This window comes from Nematolebias whitei, chromosome 18 (genome assembly GCF_014905685.2).
Source record: "Nematolebias whitei isolate Nwh7 chromosome 18, NemWhi1, whole genome shotgun sequence".
Taxonomy (NCBI): domain Eukaryota; kingdom Metazoa; phylum Chordata; class Actinopteri; order Cyprinodontiformes; family Rivulidae; genus Nematolebias; species Nematolebias whitei.
Window position 1 is genome coordinate 16,364,141 of NC_056515.1, and position 17,332 is coordinate 16,381,472.

At 41.1% G+C, this 17,332-nt stretch overlaps 2 protein-coding genes across 2 annotated transcripts in view; one reads left to right on the forward strand and one right to left on the reverse strand.

Annotated features, from left to right (window-relative positions):
* gnsb (glucosamine (N-acetyl)-6-sulfatase (Sanfilippo disease IIID), b) overlaps positions 1 to 12,261 on the reverse strand; it is a 28,049-nt gene extending 15,788 nt beyond the window's left edge. Inside the window, exons 1-4 of the mRNA XM_037692663.1 lie at positions 11,954 to 12,261; positions 8,463 to 8,522; positions 7,901 to 8,104; positions 1,219 to 1,284 (exon numbers count right to left, since the gene is read on the reverse strand). Of these exons, the coding sequence (XP_037548591.1) occupies positions 1,219 to 1,284; positions 7,901 to 8,104; positions 8,463 to 8,522; positions 11,954 to 12,130 (507 nt within the window). The 5' untranslated portion in view covers positions 12,131 to 12,261. The remainder of the gene's footprint in view (positions 1 to 1,218; positions 1,285 to 7,900; positions 8,105 to 8,462; positions 8,523 to 11,953) is intronic.
* Positions 12,262 to 13,294: 1,033 nt separating this feature from the next.
* polm (polymerase (DNA directed), mu) overlaps positions 13,295 to 17,332 on the forward strand; it is a 12,762-nt gene continuing 8,724 nt past the window's right edge. The window contains exons 1-2 of the mRNA XM_037691819.1: positions 13,295 to 13,559; positions 16,145 to 16,316. Of these exons, the coding sequence (XP_037547747.1) occupies positions 13,363 to 13,559; positions 16,145 to 16,316 (369 nt within the window). The 5' untranslated portion in view covers positions 13,295 to 13,362. The remainder of the gene's footprint in view (positions 13,560 to 16,144; positions 16,317 to 17,332) is intronic.

The following is a 17,332-nucleotide window of genomic DNA, read 5'->3' on the forward strand; positions in this document are numbered from 1 at the left end:
GCTGTGAAAAGCTCTCATTTGTCTTACAGTTTGTCTGTTTTTGACTTTTGCAACACATGTTTCAGATCAGCAAAGAATGTTAATATCAGACAAGCATAACCCGAGTAGAAACAATATGTAGTTTTTACATGATGAGCTTATTTATTAAAAAAGGGGGGAATAAAAGAGCAACAAACCTGGGCCAATGTAAAAAAAAAAAAAAGGTAACCACTTCCCTTGTTACATTATGAATTAACTGTGAGGGTTTTTTTTTTTTTTTTATAAAACTGAGTTGAGTTTTAACAGCCACACTCTGGCCTGATTACTGACAGGAAAATTAAAAACACTTGGAGCAATTGTCCACAAATGAAAAACATGGAAAAGTTGTGAACCTTCCCAGGAAAGGCCTGACGGACAAAATGAGTCCAAGAACGAAATCAACGATTCATCCAGGAGCCTCCAGAAGAGCCCAGAACAGCATGTAACGCTCTGCAGGCCTCGCTGCGTCAACAGCATAAAAAGAGATGAAGGGCAAAGATGGCCTCCGTGGAGGGTTCCAAGGGCAAAACCACAGCTGAGTTAAATCAACACAAAGACACGCCTCACATATTGGATGAAAACTGTCTTTGATAATCAAGACTTTTTGGGAAAATACTCTGGATTTACGAGACCAAATGGAACATTTATTGAAGATGTGTGACCAGTCAAACACGGTGGTGGTGGTGTGATGGTCTGGGAGTGCTTCACAGCTTCAGACCTGGACTGAAGCAGCTAATTTATTCAGCAGAATATGTTGGTAATTCACTTGCCAACATTATACAATTCTTTGCTTGCCCATAACTGACGAAAACATGAATCCTGTTCTCCACCAGAAAAATCCTGAAGGGGGATTTCTGGCCATCAGTTCTTTTGTTCTGCAGCAGGACAGAGAAACAAAAACCTCCAGCAACATTCCTCCACAGCCGTGTAAAACTACTTGATGCCAGTTATTGCAAACACTTGATTGAATTAGTTGCCACCAAGTAAAACACAATGAGGTTAAGGAACAATTACTTTCTCCTATAGGTTGGATTGGAAAGGTTTTTTTTTCCTTTAAAAACTGCTTTTTGTATTTACTGAGGTTACCTGCTTGATATGAGCCTTTGTTTGTTTATCTGGATTGTGCGTGACAACAAAACACAGAAGGAATTTGTAAGGGCCAACACGTATATTCAGCATATTGATTCAAACAGGACTCACCAGTGCATTCCACTGATCCCAGCCAGGTGGAACATGACTGACGTCTCCTGCATCCTTGTTACCGTACTGTTGAAACAAACAAGCCAAGAGAGACGGCATCATAACTCAACAGTCAAACCACCACAATAATTAGCTACAAACAAGAGCTGAGGACAACACTTTTGGGAGGTAATGTTTTTGCCTGTGCGTGTGTGTCTTTGTCTGTATAGTTAGCTTAATATCGTATGAACTACTGGACAGATTTGAATCACACTTTCAGAAAGTAGTCACAGGGTGTACATCTACAACTCATTAACTTTTGCAGTCAATCCAATTCAACATAGTGGCTACAGCAAGTCAACCTTAGCTGATACAAAAATGGCTATAACTCAATAAATTTTCAGAATTAAGGCTCAGTTTGGTGTGGTAGTAGCTGAGAGGCTTACTCAACACATACTTCATGTGCTAATGGATCATGCACCTGATGCAACGAGATTTGATCAAAATTGGCAATACCTCCACTATGGCATGCTGGAAATGTGGACTGTCCTCAGATCAATTCAAAATTTTAGATATTTTTCTGAAGGTATGAACAAAATTTAATTAAAAAAAAATAAAAAAATTAAAAAAAATCGAGAGCATTCATACTGTCAGCTACAAGACTAGAAACCAAGATTGTACAATTGAGATACGTGAGTGATCCAGAGTCTCACTTCCACTTCAACATATACTCTGTTTTTAAAAGAACCTTTGCTGTCCATAAGACTCCTGAGACGTTCATTTTCTCTTGCATCAAGTTTGACAACCTGCTAATCTAAACCAAAACCAGTGAGCACATCAACAAGAAGATGCAGTTAGTCACAGCTTTTACAAACCAGGACAAAAACATCTGCATTAGTAGAATGATGCCTGTGGAAATCAGCTCAGCATTCAATACAATCATTCCCATAAACGGGCTCAAAAAATGAGCAGCATGGAATTGGGCAGTTCATCATCTACATGGATCCGGAACTTTTTCCAACAACCCATTCTCGAATGTCCAGATAAGTGACCATACATCATATGCCTTTAGCCTGAAAACAGGAACTCCACAAGGGTGTGTCCTCGGTCCCCTCCTCTATTCCATTCAAAAATGATGCAATTGACACAATTTTCACTTTGTTGATAATACCATCAAAGTAGAATAAACACAGAAGAAAAATAAGACAGTTGGCAGTCAATAGGGATGAAGTTGACAGTCTATAGGGATGAAGGGCCACTAAAAATTCATTCAACCTTTTTTTAGACAGGTTAATCTCATTGAGCCTCGAGGACTCATTTACAAGAGAGACCTGATTTCAACAAAAATGATGACAACAATGGACAACAGCAACAACAATAAACAATTATAAAAAGTCATACTGCAGTTTTTATTTCTTTTTATTATTTTTTTTTTACAAATAGGATGGCTAAAAAAAAAAAGGTAACAAAAAACAGCTAGATTCTAAGGTGAATGTAGAAAACTAAAAACAGGAACATGTCTGCGTTGGTCCCTGCCAAGAGTCCAACAGGTTCTTAAAGACACTTAGAGAGGTCAAGGTCAAGAGCTTCAATTGTTTTTGTAAGGTATTCCAGGAAACAGGAGCGGAGTAGGAGAAGGCCCTTTTGCCTAGTTCAGTCCTCACTGAGGGAACACTGCAGGTAATAATGTCCTGAGAGTGCACGCTGTAGCTGCACTCACACAGAGACATGTAGGAGGAGATGTATGAAGGCAGCAGACCAAGAAGTGATTTAAAGATGAAAATGTGCCAGTGGGAGAGTCTGCGTGAAGTTAATGATGTCCAGTTAACCAGTGAATACAGGGTGCAGTGGTGGGTACGATAATCACAGCCAGTTATGAATCTTAGTGCACCATGATAGACAGCATCCAACATCTGCAGGGTTCTTGTAGGAGCGTTCATGTAAATAATGTCACCGTAATCAATGGAGGGAAGGAAAGTCACAGATACAAGGCGTTTTCTAGCATTCAGGGTTAGACAGGATCTGTTTCTGAAAAAGAAACCCAGTTTAACTTTCAGTTTCTTTACCAAGTTTTCCACATGGAGCTTAAAAGAGAAATGCGAGTCGACCAAGATACCCAAATATTTATAGGAATCAACAAACTCAATCGGGACACCGTTTGAGGATAAAATCAGAGGAAGAACTGCTGGGATCAACTTCCTATTTGAAAAAAGCATCCCTTTGGTTTTGTCGGCATTTAGGACAAGTTTGAGGCGGAACAAATCTGTCTGGATGTTGTTGAATGCAGATTTCAAAAGCTGGAAAGCCTTAGCAACAGTTTTAGCTCGACAATAAACAACTGTGTCATCAGCGTAGAAATGTATGGATGCATCAGGGATGTTTTTACCTACGTTATGTATGTAGATTGTAAAGAGGGTGGGTCCTAAGACTGAGCCTTGTGGTACACCAACATACAACCTGTATGTTGGTGTACCAACATTGGTGTACAAACAACCAAAAATGTGGATTAAAACCAAGAAAATCATCACAAAGACTTAATAAAATAGACAAAACCTTAGAACCCTGAACACTTTGCTTTCTATGAACAACAGCAGGAAGTGTAGAGGATATAAAGCTTCTAACTCCTCAATAATGACTCAGCTGACCTTGGACGAACTGCACGTTTCCTCTTTTTTAATTAGTCTTTTATATACATATTAACAATAAACTCACATTTTCTTCACCATAGAGCACAGGAAACATATCAAATGTTTAGACTAACAAATTCTAAATTTTTAAGAAAATAAAGTTATTTGATAGTAGCAAACACATCTTTAAAAAGTTGTGGCAGGGGCAATAAAATGCTGTAAAAAGGAAGTGGTATGAAAATCTGCTAAGTTCCTGGCAAAAGCCAATACAGATATGTTCCTGTTTTTAGTTTTCTACATCGCATTACAACCTAGCTGTTCTTGTTTCATTGTTTTTGTACAATTTTCTTTCATTTATTCTTCTCAAGCGTTTATATGCTTTCTTTTATGATTGTCAACTATTGTCTTTGTTGTCCACTGTTGTCATTATTCTTTGTTAAAATCAGGTCTCTATTGTAAATGAGTCGCCGAAGCTCAATGGGACTAACCTGTATAAATAAAGGTTGAATGAAAAGTGGTATGAATAAGAAAAAAAGTGCATTTTGCAGTTTTTTTTTTTTTCTTCTTCTTCTTTCGGCTGCTCCTTTCTTCAGGGGTCGCTACAGCAAACTAGCTTGCATGAAGACCTGGCAATTGTTTTTACACCAGATATCCTTCCTGACACAACCACAGACCACCGACCTACCACAGCCCTCTGTGTGGAGCAGAGAGCTGCCATCCAGGGTGTCCAGGGGAGCAGATTGTGGGGGTTAAGGGCTTTGCTCAAGGGCCCAGAGTGGGGAAATGAAGGTGGAGGCAGGTGTAGGTGCTTCACCATTCCCACCCACATTTTGATGTTGTCGGTACAGGATGTTGAACTGGCGGCTTTCCTGTCATCACAGGCCCATCCACTCTACCCTCTGCGCCATCACTCCCACAATTTCAATTAATTAGCTTAACTGATAATACCATCACAACAAAAATGAGACGTGTCAGTAAGAGGACTGGGTATAAAAGAGCATTTTAGAGAGACTGACTTTCTCAAAAGTAAAGATGGGCAGAAGTTCACAAGTCTACAAAAAACTGTCTAAAAATACTGGAACAATGTCTCTTAATGGAAATTGGAGGAGAATGTAAATATCCCATCAGCTACAGTTCATAATTTCACCCAACATGGTCAAGAATTTGGAGAAATCTCTGAGTTCAAAGGACCAAGTTGAAAGTCAACATTAGATGCAGGTGATCATCAGACCCTCAGGGGCCACTGCATTAAAAACAGGGCTGGTTTTGTTCTGGACGTCACTGCATGGACTCAGGAACACTTCCCCAGGGGGGGTGCAAAGGTGGCATGCCGGGGCTTCTCTGGGCCTGTGGTGTGGGGCTGTTGGGGTGTCTGGTCCTTAGTGTGCTGGGCCGGCCTTCCTCAGCTGCTGCTCCCTGCTGCTCTGGCCCCCAGCCTGGGGCCGACTTGCGGTTGCTGTCGGGTGGGTGGGGCGCATGGACGGCCCGACAGAGGCTTTGTCGAGCAGTCTCTGTGTGCCCGTTTATGTCTCGGGTTGGGTTTTAGGTGGTCCCCTCTCTTGGATCAATTTGGGCCCCCTCATTTAATGTGGGGTCTACTTCCCCCTGTCGTGCTCCCCTCCGATGGTGGGCACCCCTGCTGATAGTGCATTGGCGGCTCTCAGCAGCTGGGGCTGGGTGGTGGGGTGTGTGCAAGCCCACCCTGGTGGCTGCCTGCCGGGGCCTGGGTGCCCTGGCTCTGTCGGGCCTCTGTTGGGGGGTGGTATGACCTCGGGACTCAGTGTTCATGGCCGGATCTACTCTGCAGGGGCGGGTTGCTGGCGGGGCCTGTGAACTCGTCGTTGCAGTCTCTGGAGTTTCTGCATTGTGGTTGCTGTGATTGCCCGGGGCTTCCCTATTATTCTATCTCTGGGGGGTGCGGGTGTCCCTGTTGGGGGACTCACGGAGCTCAGGGCTTGGGGGCTGCTGTGTGTCTGTGGCTCCGGTCTTCCATGTGATGCCATCGTGTCCTGTGGGGACGGGTCTGTGGGTCCCCACATCCACTATTGAACATTTTTATGGAGAAACCTTATAGTGATAAGCATGCTCACACAGGTGTTTAGATTCAGGTGTTTATCAGATACACACTCAGTTGGGTTGTGGAGGCCACTAAATATACGTTGTATTACCATGTACTGTAGAAAATACTTTCTAATGATGTTACAAGTATCATTATATAAGTTGTTTGTTGTTTCTTGGTTTTGTCTTGTTTTTTTTCTTTCCTCAGGTCTACAGTCAGACTTCAATGATGTTCTCTCTCTCTCTCTCTCTCTCTCTCTCTCTCTCTCTCTCTCTCTCTCTCTCTCTCTCTCTCTCTCTCTACCGTTTAACCCTTCTCTCACTTTTCTGCTTTGTCATCTTCTTTGTTTTTCATTCCCATGTCCATTACATCTGAAACAAACCCAAAGTAAATTCTAATAAAATGTAATTTATATATCAAGCAGAGCATTAAGGCCGGCCATAATACTCTGCTTGTGAAAGTAAATCTGTTGGGTTTCACTTTGACACTCAGACAATAATTCTAAGTGTCACAATGACGGACAGGACAAGGGGGGGAAAAAAAGGGAACACTTCCCCAAATCACGATCTGTAAACACAGTTTGACATGTCATCACAAATGCTGCTTAGATCTAATAGGCAAATAAGCAGCCACATGTGAACACCATCCACACAGTCCACCGTATTTCCTGAGCCAAAGTTCAATTAAAACGAGAGAAAGTGGAAAACTGTTCTGTGGGCAGACAAATCAAAATTTGAACATCTTGTAGGAAGACGCCACAGATGCCACTTCCTGTTTACTACTGAGGAGACGGTCATCGGGCACTTTATCAACACACAAGTCAAAATACTGCCGGGCTGGCTGATGGTATGGAGTGCATTAGCTCTTATGGTACGGGCCACAAACCTGTCAGAGTAAAACATTAAAAAAAGAAAAACAATGAATGACACAAAATAAAAGGGAATTTAGAAGGAACCCTGCTTGAGCCTTTCAGATATTTGAGACTGGGACGGTTTGACCTTCCAGCAGGACACTTAAAGCAACACTTGAGCAGTTTATGGTGAAACAGTTACCGTATTTTTTGGCCTATAAGCAACAGTTTTTTGCACAATTTGCACGCCCTGCGACTAATACACCGAATCGACTTATTTATGGATTTTTTTTTCCATATTTATAAACCAGTTTTTGACTGAGATATGACTGTTTTCATTCATTCTGACAGAAAATATTGAACACTACCATTTTCAGCCGTTAGATGGCACTCGAGTAGTAAGGCATGCCATAGCCCCCCCACCTTCATCCAGCTCGCCTGGAGCAACCGTCAAATCAGCTTCATTTCGCTGCGCCGCCCCGGACAAATGCAGCTGATTTGACCATTGAAGTGCATTTATTAAGTAAAAGTTCAACTGAGACACACCTTTACTATAAAGTCGAGCTAACAAATAATTGTTTTTAAATGGTTATCTTGTTAAATTTCAAATAAATGCACAGCGAATCATCCCTCTGCGCGATCCTACTTCCATGTGTCGATTTTTGAAATGCAGCTGATTTGACCATTGAAGTGCATTTATTAAGGAAAAATTGGACTGAGACACCTTTGCTATAATTTCAAGCAAACAAATAATTGTTTTTAAGTGTTCATCTTGTTAAATCTTTGTTAAAGTCCTCCCGTGCACGCTCCTGCAGCCGCCATTTGGCAGCGAATCAATTTTTGGCACAACACCGGCCCACATGTCCAGGTTGTCAGCGGTGACACATAATAAATGTGACTTATACGGCGAAGCGACATATTTATAGATTTTTCCACTTTATTAGACATATTTAGGCTGATGCGACGTGTACGGTGGAAAATACGGTAAATGTCCTGGAATGGTCCAGTCAAAGTCCAGACATCGATCAAAATAAGAACCGCTGGTATGATTAAAGACTACTGTATGAAGTGGCACCCCAGGATACTGAAAGATCTGGAGCAGCTTCAAGAATGGGTGGATTACAAAGAATTCACAGTCATGTAGGTTAGAAACAAATGTTTTCAGACCTGATTCAGATACTTCCCGGCAAAGAACGTCTGGTAGTTCTGCTTGCTGAGGTAGACGGGGAAAGCCTCTGCTTCAGGGCCTTTCTGCCACAGAAGGCTGGAGCAGTTCCCTGACAGGGAGTTGTTTCTCACCTCGTGGTTGTGGGGGTACCGACCCGTCAAAATACTGCTCCTGCTGGGGCAGCACAGTGGCGTGATGGTAAACTGGAGGAAGCAAGAAGGGGAAGCGGTACACAAAGGGGAAAAAAAAGGAAAATGCTGGTAAAAGTCAAGCGTGACAACAGGAGGAGCGCACGTCACGCCATTAGCGTGCATTAGGGCACAATCAGTCAGGCGTGCAAGAAGTTACTCAACTCTTTAAGTACAGATACTGCTGGAAGGAGCTAACATGTAAAACAGACGAGACATTAAAGGTTACAGTCCAAGATGGGCATGAAGCAATTGCACACCTAAAAATACACATTTAAGATAAAGATGAAGTGAAAAATTATATTTTCCTGTGAAAGATGAGAAACGGACACTTCAAATAGAAATGTTTCATCCACAGAGTAAAAATACTCACAGCATTCAGAAATGTTGCTCCTGCATCTCCTATAGTTTCTTTTGTTTTCTTCATAGGTATCTGCAGAAAAGAATCCAGAAGAGACATGAAGGGTGTCGCGTTCCAGCATCTAACCAACGCTCCAGGAAAAAGCCAGTTTTCATTCTGCACAGCTTGCTGCCACCAGCCCTCACTGAATATTTCTGTCACCTCTTCATGTCTTTCAAACTGTAGAGGGTTTTGGCTCCTTTGTTGTAATTTTGGTCTCCGTTTTTTTTATTAAACCTTATTCAAATCAGACAAATCCTGCTGAGAGGGAGGCCTGGGCCTGGGCCTCGGCCGAGCATGCATGCTTTAAACTTGGAACTTTTCTTTCACCGCAATGTGCAATCAGAATCAGAATGCTTTTTATTATCATCATAAAACACAATTAAAGTACAAGTGCAGCTCCTGTGAAGTGCCCACAACAAAAACATCAACCCCCCCCTCCTACATTTATACCACTCACACAGTAAAACTAATAATAAAAGTAGAACAAAACTATGTACCGTCCATAACTGGGTATTACACATGGATAAATAAAATGACATTAAAATGAATAACCTGGGTTGATATTTTATTCAGCAGCATTTAGGACTCTTGAGACTCCTTGAGCAAGACCTCAAAGAATGTCAGGAATAAAACAGTAAATCTGCACCAGGTTGAGCTACAGACCAGCAGCATGAAGCTTGGGAAGAGAGAAACAGAGATTATGATGCAATATTAGGACAAGTGTTGTGGTCAGATGAGAAGGGGTTCTCCGCAGGACAAACGTGGGCGTTTCTGGCTAGTAGGCGTTTGTAGGGGGCAAGCACTGATCGGCTGTATCTGCTGCTCTTTATTTAAGTTACGCAAGCTCTTTTTTAAAACTGAAGGTTTCTAAGAACCAGCATTAAATCTGCTGTCAAACACAAGAAGACTCTCTTTAGTTCTTGGTTGTAGCTGCACCTGACACAGGTTGGCTTGAGTCTGGTCTGGGTACAATGAAATATGAAGCATTTGAAGTGAAACCTGCTCCTATTTGTCCAAAAAGTCTGGTCTCAATTAAAGATCGTGAGTGCTATGATGAGATAATGACCCAAAACAAACGCTAAAAACAAAATTGGCTCTTTAGAAGTGTCTTCTATGACATCTGATCTATGAAAGGAGCTGAAACATGGAGTAGGGTTGACCTTTAAAATGTGAGACAGCTCAGGAAGTTAACCAGTAAACAGAAATACCTGCTCCAGTTGCAGAAATCTTTCAGAAACTGACAATCACTCATCTGCAGTGACTGCAGGTTGAACAAGACAATGTGAAGTTAAAGGAAACATCCTTTGTCCCAAGGCCAGTTTAAGTATCATTAATATTTTTCTTTCTTTATGAATCGATTGTAACTTTTTTCACATTTTTCAACAACCAAAATGGATTTTGTTTTTTAATGTTATGGCTAGGTATTAAAAAAACCTAACATTTAGCTCTCCCCACTACCCAGTTATGTTGCTCTTATTTTGAAATGTAACCGGAAGTTCTGTGTTAAGAGAGGCGGAAAAAGAAGTTCAGGAGACGCCGCTAATGTCGAACCGGTTAACACCATAGACATAATATGTCTGTGGTTAACACAAACGGCTTTTTATTGGTCAGCCTTTTTTTCTATTGTCCAATCAGATGTGGCCGGCCAGACACGCCCATTTTCCTATAGTCCAATCAGAAATGGACCCCCGGATACGCCTCGTCCAATCAGATGTGGCCTCCCAGATACGCCTTCCGAATTTGTCTGCAGGGATACCTACTTGGGTCAGATGAGCCTTTTGGCATCATCATCCAAAATGCTGCTGCCAGAGTTCATATACTGGCTGGGAGCCTTTCTGATTCGAGTATGCATGTTCTCTCCGTGTTTTCTCCTGGTACTCCAGTTTCCTCCCCCAGACCAAAAATATGCATGTTAGTCTGATTGGTAACTCTAAATTGTCCCTAGGTGAGAGAGTGTGAATGGTTGTCTCGTTTGTCTCTATGTGTCCATGATGGACTGGAGACCTGTCCAGGGTGTACCCCGCCTCTTGCACAGTGACTGCTGGACATGGGCACCAGTGACCCCCACATCCCGGTTGGAAGGATGGAGTTAGTAGGAGAGATCATCTCTCTCCAGTTTTAGTTTCTCTCCATTGGCTCCCTGTCAAATCCAGAATAGAATTCAAAATCCTACTTCTAACCTACAAAGCTCTCAACAACCTAGCTCCATCTTATATTACAGATCTTGTTGTTCCATATTTTCCCAACAGAGTACTTCACTCTCAGGCTGCAGGTTTACTTGTGGTTCCTAGAGTTTCCAAAAGCAGAATAGTAGGAAGATCTTTCAGTTATCAGGCTCCTCTCTTGTGGAACCAACTTCCAGTTTGTGTCTGAGAGGCTGACACATTGTCCAGTTTAAAGACTGGGATTAAGACTTTCCTTTTTCATAAATCCTACAGTTAGGGTCGGCTTGTTATGCTGTTTTAAGCTTAGACTACTAGAGGACAAACTGACCTAATTTCCTTAAACGACTTGTTAAAATTGAATTAAATTTCATTTTGATACTATTTTTATCTTAACATGTGCTTATCGACCTGCCATTGTGTATCTGTTCCTCCTTCCTGTTCCTCTCAAACCCAGCCGGTCGAAGCAGCTGTCCGCTTGTCCTGATCCTGGTTCTGCTAAAGGTTTCTTCCTCATGAGGGAGTTTTCTCCTTTCCACTGTCTCCTTCATGTTTGCTCAAGATGGATCTGTGATGGAGTTAAACTCAAAGCAGTCTGCTCCACATATAAATAATGTTAAATTATTTATAAATATGAACGTTTCTGTTCAGTGTCTTGAGACGACTTCTGTTGGAACATGGTGCTACATAAATAAACTGAATTAAATCATCTTGACTCACTGTGTTAGCAGGAAGAGAAACTTTGACCTGAAGAACCACATTCTCAGTGTCAAGCACACAAATTAAACATGATTTGAGGCGGTTTTCTTCAAAAGGTAAATGGTCTGTACTTATTTAACTATCAAAAAGGAATCTGAAGGTGTAGCAGCTGCTACAAACACTTATTATAGTACACAACTTAGTTGGGTTTTTGACCAGAGAAACTCTCCAATCAGTCAACTTCTACCAAGTAATAAGTGATGTTTTGCTGGGGGATAAAACTCTTCACTAAATGTCATCAAATCAATGTTTAACTTAAGTGAATGTGATTCTACTTCTTAATTTCTAGTTGACGTTCCGTTATGCAAATAAAAGTACAAAATTAGACCATTCATGTCTTAAGTGGGCAAATTCACAAAATCATCATCAAATATTTCTCCAGAAGTGTATGAGTCTTGAACCAGTTGATCCAGCGCATGACGGGGCTCAAAGTTTCTAGGGAACAAAACTGCGTTAAACATCGGTGGGACAGATGAAAGCGTCACAGGAAACATAAAGCTGCACTTGTTCTTTCACGTGTTTTGCAGGTGCTCTACTCACCATCCCCCCCAGCTGAACGTCCTGATCGTCGACGAGCACCAGGATGATGTTGCTCGTGGCGCTGGCCGCGCACCTGACGCAGCAGGTGAGCAGCAGCGCGAGCAGCGCTGCGGGCAGTGCGGGGCCTCCACCGCGCCGGGGCCCCGCGGCTCCGGCTCCTCTGCTCGGTCCTGACATTCGGTCCAGCCTGGCTCTTTAACCTGTGGTCCTGCTGCTTCCCCGAACCGCGACTTCTGTTCGACTCGGTCCGGGCGTGTGGAACCGGACACACTGAGGTTTAAGGAAGTGGGAGTGCGGGGTCACGTGATCCAGCTGAAGGGGAGGACAGGCTGAGGAACTGTTACCAAATTATCTCATGACCATAACCCACCTACAGAACATAATGATACTGAAATATATACCTTTTAAACAGTTAGAGCTTTTATTTTTCATTCAACCTTTATTTATACAGGTTAGTCTCATTTACAAGAAGGACCTGTTTAATATGGCTTCTATGGCTCTGTCAATGTTACACACATTAACCTAACATTTGGTGTGGTAGTAGCTGAGAGTCATCCTCAACACATGTTATGATTACTAACTGATTGCTCATCTTTGGTTAAAATTATTTGTCAGGGACTATGTACAGAAAAAATATTAAACTGAGTAGATGCACTGTACAAGATCTTTCTAGCTGCAGTTTGGAGTTAATGATGTCTCTTTGTTAGCAAAATATCTCATGGACCACTGGATGGATTTTAATTAAATTTTCACAAAATATTAGGCGTGGAAAAAAAATTATGATTGTTATTGTCAGTTATTTTCTTAACGTTTCCATTGTTTCTGTTGACATTGTTCCTGATAGTAAAACCCGTTCATTTTTTGATTCATCTTTGAATTATTTTATTTGAGACAAACGAGCTTCTATTTATCACTTTTGGCGAGCGCTGTTTCCAGTCGGAACTATTTTGGTGAAGCGCCGTTACCGGCACTGCTGTGTTGCCAGATAGAGTCGTGGTTTTCCAGCCCAAAAATACGTTTAAAAACCACCACATCACACAAAAATCCGCCCAGTCAATATATTGTTACAGTATATTTACTGTTTGAACATGAACGCGCATCAACACAAGCAAAGGTAATTTAACAATATGTGGCAAAACGCAACAATCAACAAAAATCTTCCCAGAGTTCCCAGTAAAATCAAAACGAAAACCGCCCCTGATCTGGCAACACAGTGCAGCAGCACCACTGCTTCCGCTGTCCTCTGTGCACAGAAAGGTTTGCACCTAAAAAGTGCACACAGCAGGAAATGTGACCTGACAGCGACGAGCTGTTTCATGTTGTGAAGAGATTACTTTACGAAAAGTGTCCGTGTGAACAAAATTGAAGTCAGTATCAACAACAGAGTTTATGGTTTTGTTGTGTAGAAAATGATGCTGGTGCCACTGAAGCGAAGGAAACTGGTCTTGTCTAAAGGGAACACTGGGGTTGATGGAGGGGACATTGTAGCAGCCAAGTTTCCTCAGGTTGTTTTGTTCTTATTGGAAAGAAAAATGGGAGCCAGTCGAAGGACTTTTCTCTCTCAGCTCGGACGAAGGAAAGGATTTCAGGTGGAGGAGCAGTTCAGGTGAGAGGAGGCGAACTTTATGTTTCCTGCTGAAAACATCACCTGTTTATCAAGTGGCATATAGTTAAATAACACCATGCAGTTAAGTGAGAGAAAGTGACCAAATATTAAATAAAAGCATGGCACTAAGCTATGGGGTGCCATTTGTAAAGTTGCACAGTCAAAAATTAACATCAATAGTTTGGCTTATTAACTTTTAATAAGAAAAAATTTGTAGGTTTTTTTTTTCAGTCATATTTTCACCATGTTCATACATTTATAAATGTCATAGTTCCCAATTAAATATTTAATTTACAAGATAAATATTTAGTTTACAAAACTAAATACTTAACTTGCAAGTTAATTTATTTAGTAAACAAAATTAAATATTTAATTTCTAAGCTAAACATTTAATTCCTAAACTAAATATTTAATTTGCTAACTAAATATTTAACTAGCGAGTTCAATATTTAGCTACCAACTTAAATATTTTGGTTTGAGGTCAATATTTAGTTAGCATTTATTTTGGAAATTGAATGTTTAGTTTGTAAAATATATACAAACCGGATTCCAAAAAAGTTGGGACACTAAACAAATTGTGAATAAAAACTGAATGCAATGATGTGGAGGTGCCAACATCTAATATTTTATTCAGAATAGAACACAAATCACAGATCAAAAGTTTAAACTGAGAGAATGTATCATTTTAAGGGAAAAATCTGTTGTTTTCAAATTTCATGGCGTCAACAAATCCCAAAAAAGTTGGAACAAGTCCATTTTTACCACTGTGTGGCATCCCCCCTTCTTCTTACAACACTCAACAGACGTCTGGGACAGAGGAGACCAGTTTCTCAAGTTTAGAAATAGGAATGTTCTCCCATTCATGTCTAATACAGGCCTCTAACTGTTCAATCGTCTTGGGCCTTCTTTGTTGCACCTTCCTCTTTATGATGCACCAAATGTTCTCTATAGGTGAAAGATCTGGACTGCAGGCTGGCCATTTCAGTACCCGGATCCTTCTCCTACGTAGCCATGATGTTGTGATTGCTGCAGAATGTGGTCTGGCATTATCGTGTTGAAAGATGCAGGGTCTTCCCTGAAAGAGATGACGTCTAGATGGGAGCATATGTTGTTCTAGAACCTGAACATAGTTCTCTGCATTAATGGTGCCTTTCCAGACATGCAAGCTGCCCATGGCACAAGCGCTCATGCAACCCTATACCATCAGTGATGCAGGCTTCTGAACGGAGCGTTGATAACAACTTGGGCTATCCTTGTCCTCTCTGGTCCGGATGACATGGCGTCCCAGTGTTCCATAAAGAACTTCAAATCGTGACTCATCTGACCACAGAACAGTCTTCCATTTTGCCACACTCCATTTTAAATGACCCCTGGCCCAGTGCAAACGTCTGAGCTTGTGGAGCTTGCTTAGAAATGGCTTCCTCTTTGCACTGTAGAGTTTCAGCTGGCAACGGCGGATGGCACGGTGGATTGTGTTCACTGACAATGCTTTCTGGAAGTATTCCTGAGCCCATTCTGTTATTTCCTTGACAGTGGCATTCCTGTTTGAGGTGCAGTGACGTTTAAGGGCCCGGAGATCACGAGCATCCAGTAGAGTTTTACGGCCTTGACCCTTACGCACAGCGATTGTTCCAGATTCTCTGAATCTTTTGATGATGTTATGCACGGTTGATGATGATAACTTAAAAGTCTTTGCTATTTTACGCTGGGTAACACCATTCTGGTATTGCTGCACTATCTTTCTGCGCAACAATGGTGGAATTGGTGATCCTCTTACCATCTTGTCTTCTGAGAGACACTGACACTCTGAGAAGCTCTTTTTATATCCAATCATGTTGTCAATTGACCTAATTAGTGTTAATTGGTCTTCCAGCTGTTTGTTATATACTCAATTTCCTTTTTCCAGCCACTTACTGCTACTTGTCCCAACTTTTTTGGTATTTGTTGACACTGTGAAATTTTGAATCAACATATTTTTCCTTTAAAATGTTACATTTACTCCGATTAAACTTTTGATCTGTCATCTACGTTATATTACGAATAAAATATTGACATTTGCCATCTCCACATCATTGCATTCAGTTTTTATTCACAATTTGTTTAGTGTCCCAACTTTTTTGGAATCCAGTTTGTATATTTAGGTCCAAGCTAAATATTTAGTCAGCAAATTAAATATTTATTTTAGGAATTAAATGTTTAGTTTAGCTATTAAATATGTAGTTAGTAAACTAAATATTTAAGTGTCAATTAATTGTTTAATTTCTACCAAAATATTTAGTTTACTGACTAAATATTTAACTTGCAAGTTAAGTTTTTAGTTTGTAAACTAAACATTTATCATGTAAATTAAATATTTAGTTGGGAACTATGACATTTATAAATGTATGAATAACATGGTGAAAATGACTTTGAAAACAATATTTTTTCTTATTAAAGGCTAAATAAACCACAATATTGATGTTAATTTTGACTGTGCAACTTTACAAACGGCACCCCATACTAAGCTTCACTTTTGTGTCTTAACTGTTCGAGTTTCACAGTCTGTGTTGAGGTTCTTTTTGCTTTTCCTCTTGTCTAACCCACAGTAAGAAGGTGACGCATGTTATTTGTGAAAACAACTGTGCAGAAGACGTCAGGACGTGGCTGGCCTCACAGGGAGGAGAGCAGGCAGAGGTCCACCTGCTGGACATCAGCTGGTACACAGAGAGCATGCGTGCAGGACACCCTGTGCACATGCTGGACAGACATGAACTGCAGGTGCACTTTGTTCACATTACTAAAACCATTCTGCTGCTGACATCCAACTTAAAATCTGTTTATATGTTTCTCAATAGGTCTTTTAACCTTTATCTGTTTCCTATAGTTGTATTTAGATTAAACAAGTTTTGCCATGGTTGTAGTTAGAAACCTCAGAGTGGTTTTTGAAACCTTTTACCAAGAATGACTTCTTGGCTGGAGCTTGTAGGAGAAACTGGCTTGAACAACGTGAGGGGCAGAATCAGAAGCTTCTTGACACATTTTGCTTTTGTTGTGAAGGTGGCAGCACAGGAGGGGTTGCACGACTACATATTTTTTAAAGTCAGCTTCAACATGATAAAAGTCTAGTCGACATGGACTAGTCGCTGTGACCTCAAGACGCTGTATCGTATTCACAAAAAGTCATTTAAAAAGAACAACAAAATACGGGAGCGTATATTTATGCTCCTACCATTTATCATACTGCAAATGAGTCACAGGAAAAACTAAACAAGCTGCAAAAGTGAAAGAAACGTGCTGCAGGTAAAAGACAAAACTAAAAACAGGAGGTGGGCGGTGGTGGAGTCCACCGTTGTGGATTAAATTTAAAAAAACTAAAAACTGGGGTGCTGGTGGAATCCAGAACCGCCTGCTGACACGGCAGCTGGGTCCAGTCCAGTTAAGCTTCAAGCAGCTGTCTTCACTGAAAACATCCTGAACAGGATCGTCACTGACTCGAGGCCTCTGTCGATGGTTGAAGACGATGATCCACACTTTTATTCCAGGTTACAATGATCCACACCTTTAATCCAGGTTACAATGATCCACACTTTTATTCCAGGTTACAATGATCCACACTTTTATTCCAGGTTACAATGATCCACACTTTTATTCCAGGTTACAATGATCCACACCTTTAATCCAGCTTACAATAATCCACACCTTTAATCCAGGTTACAATAATCCACACCTTTAATCCAGGTTACAATGATCCACACCTTTAATCCAGGTTACAATAATCCACACCTTTAATCCAG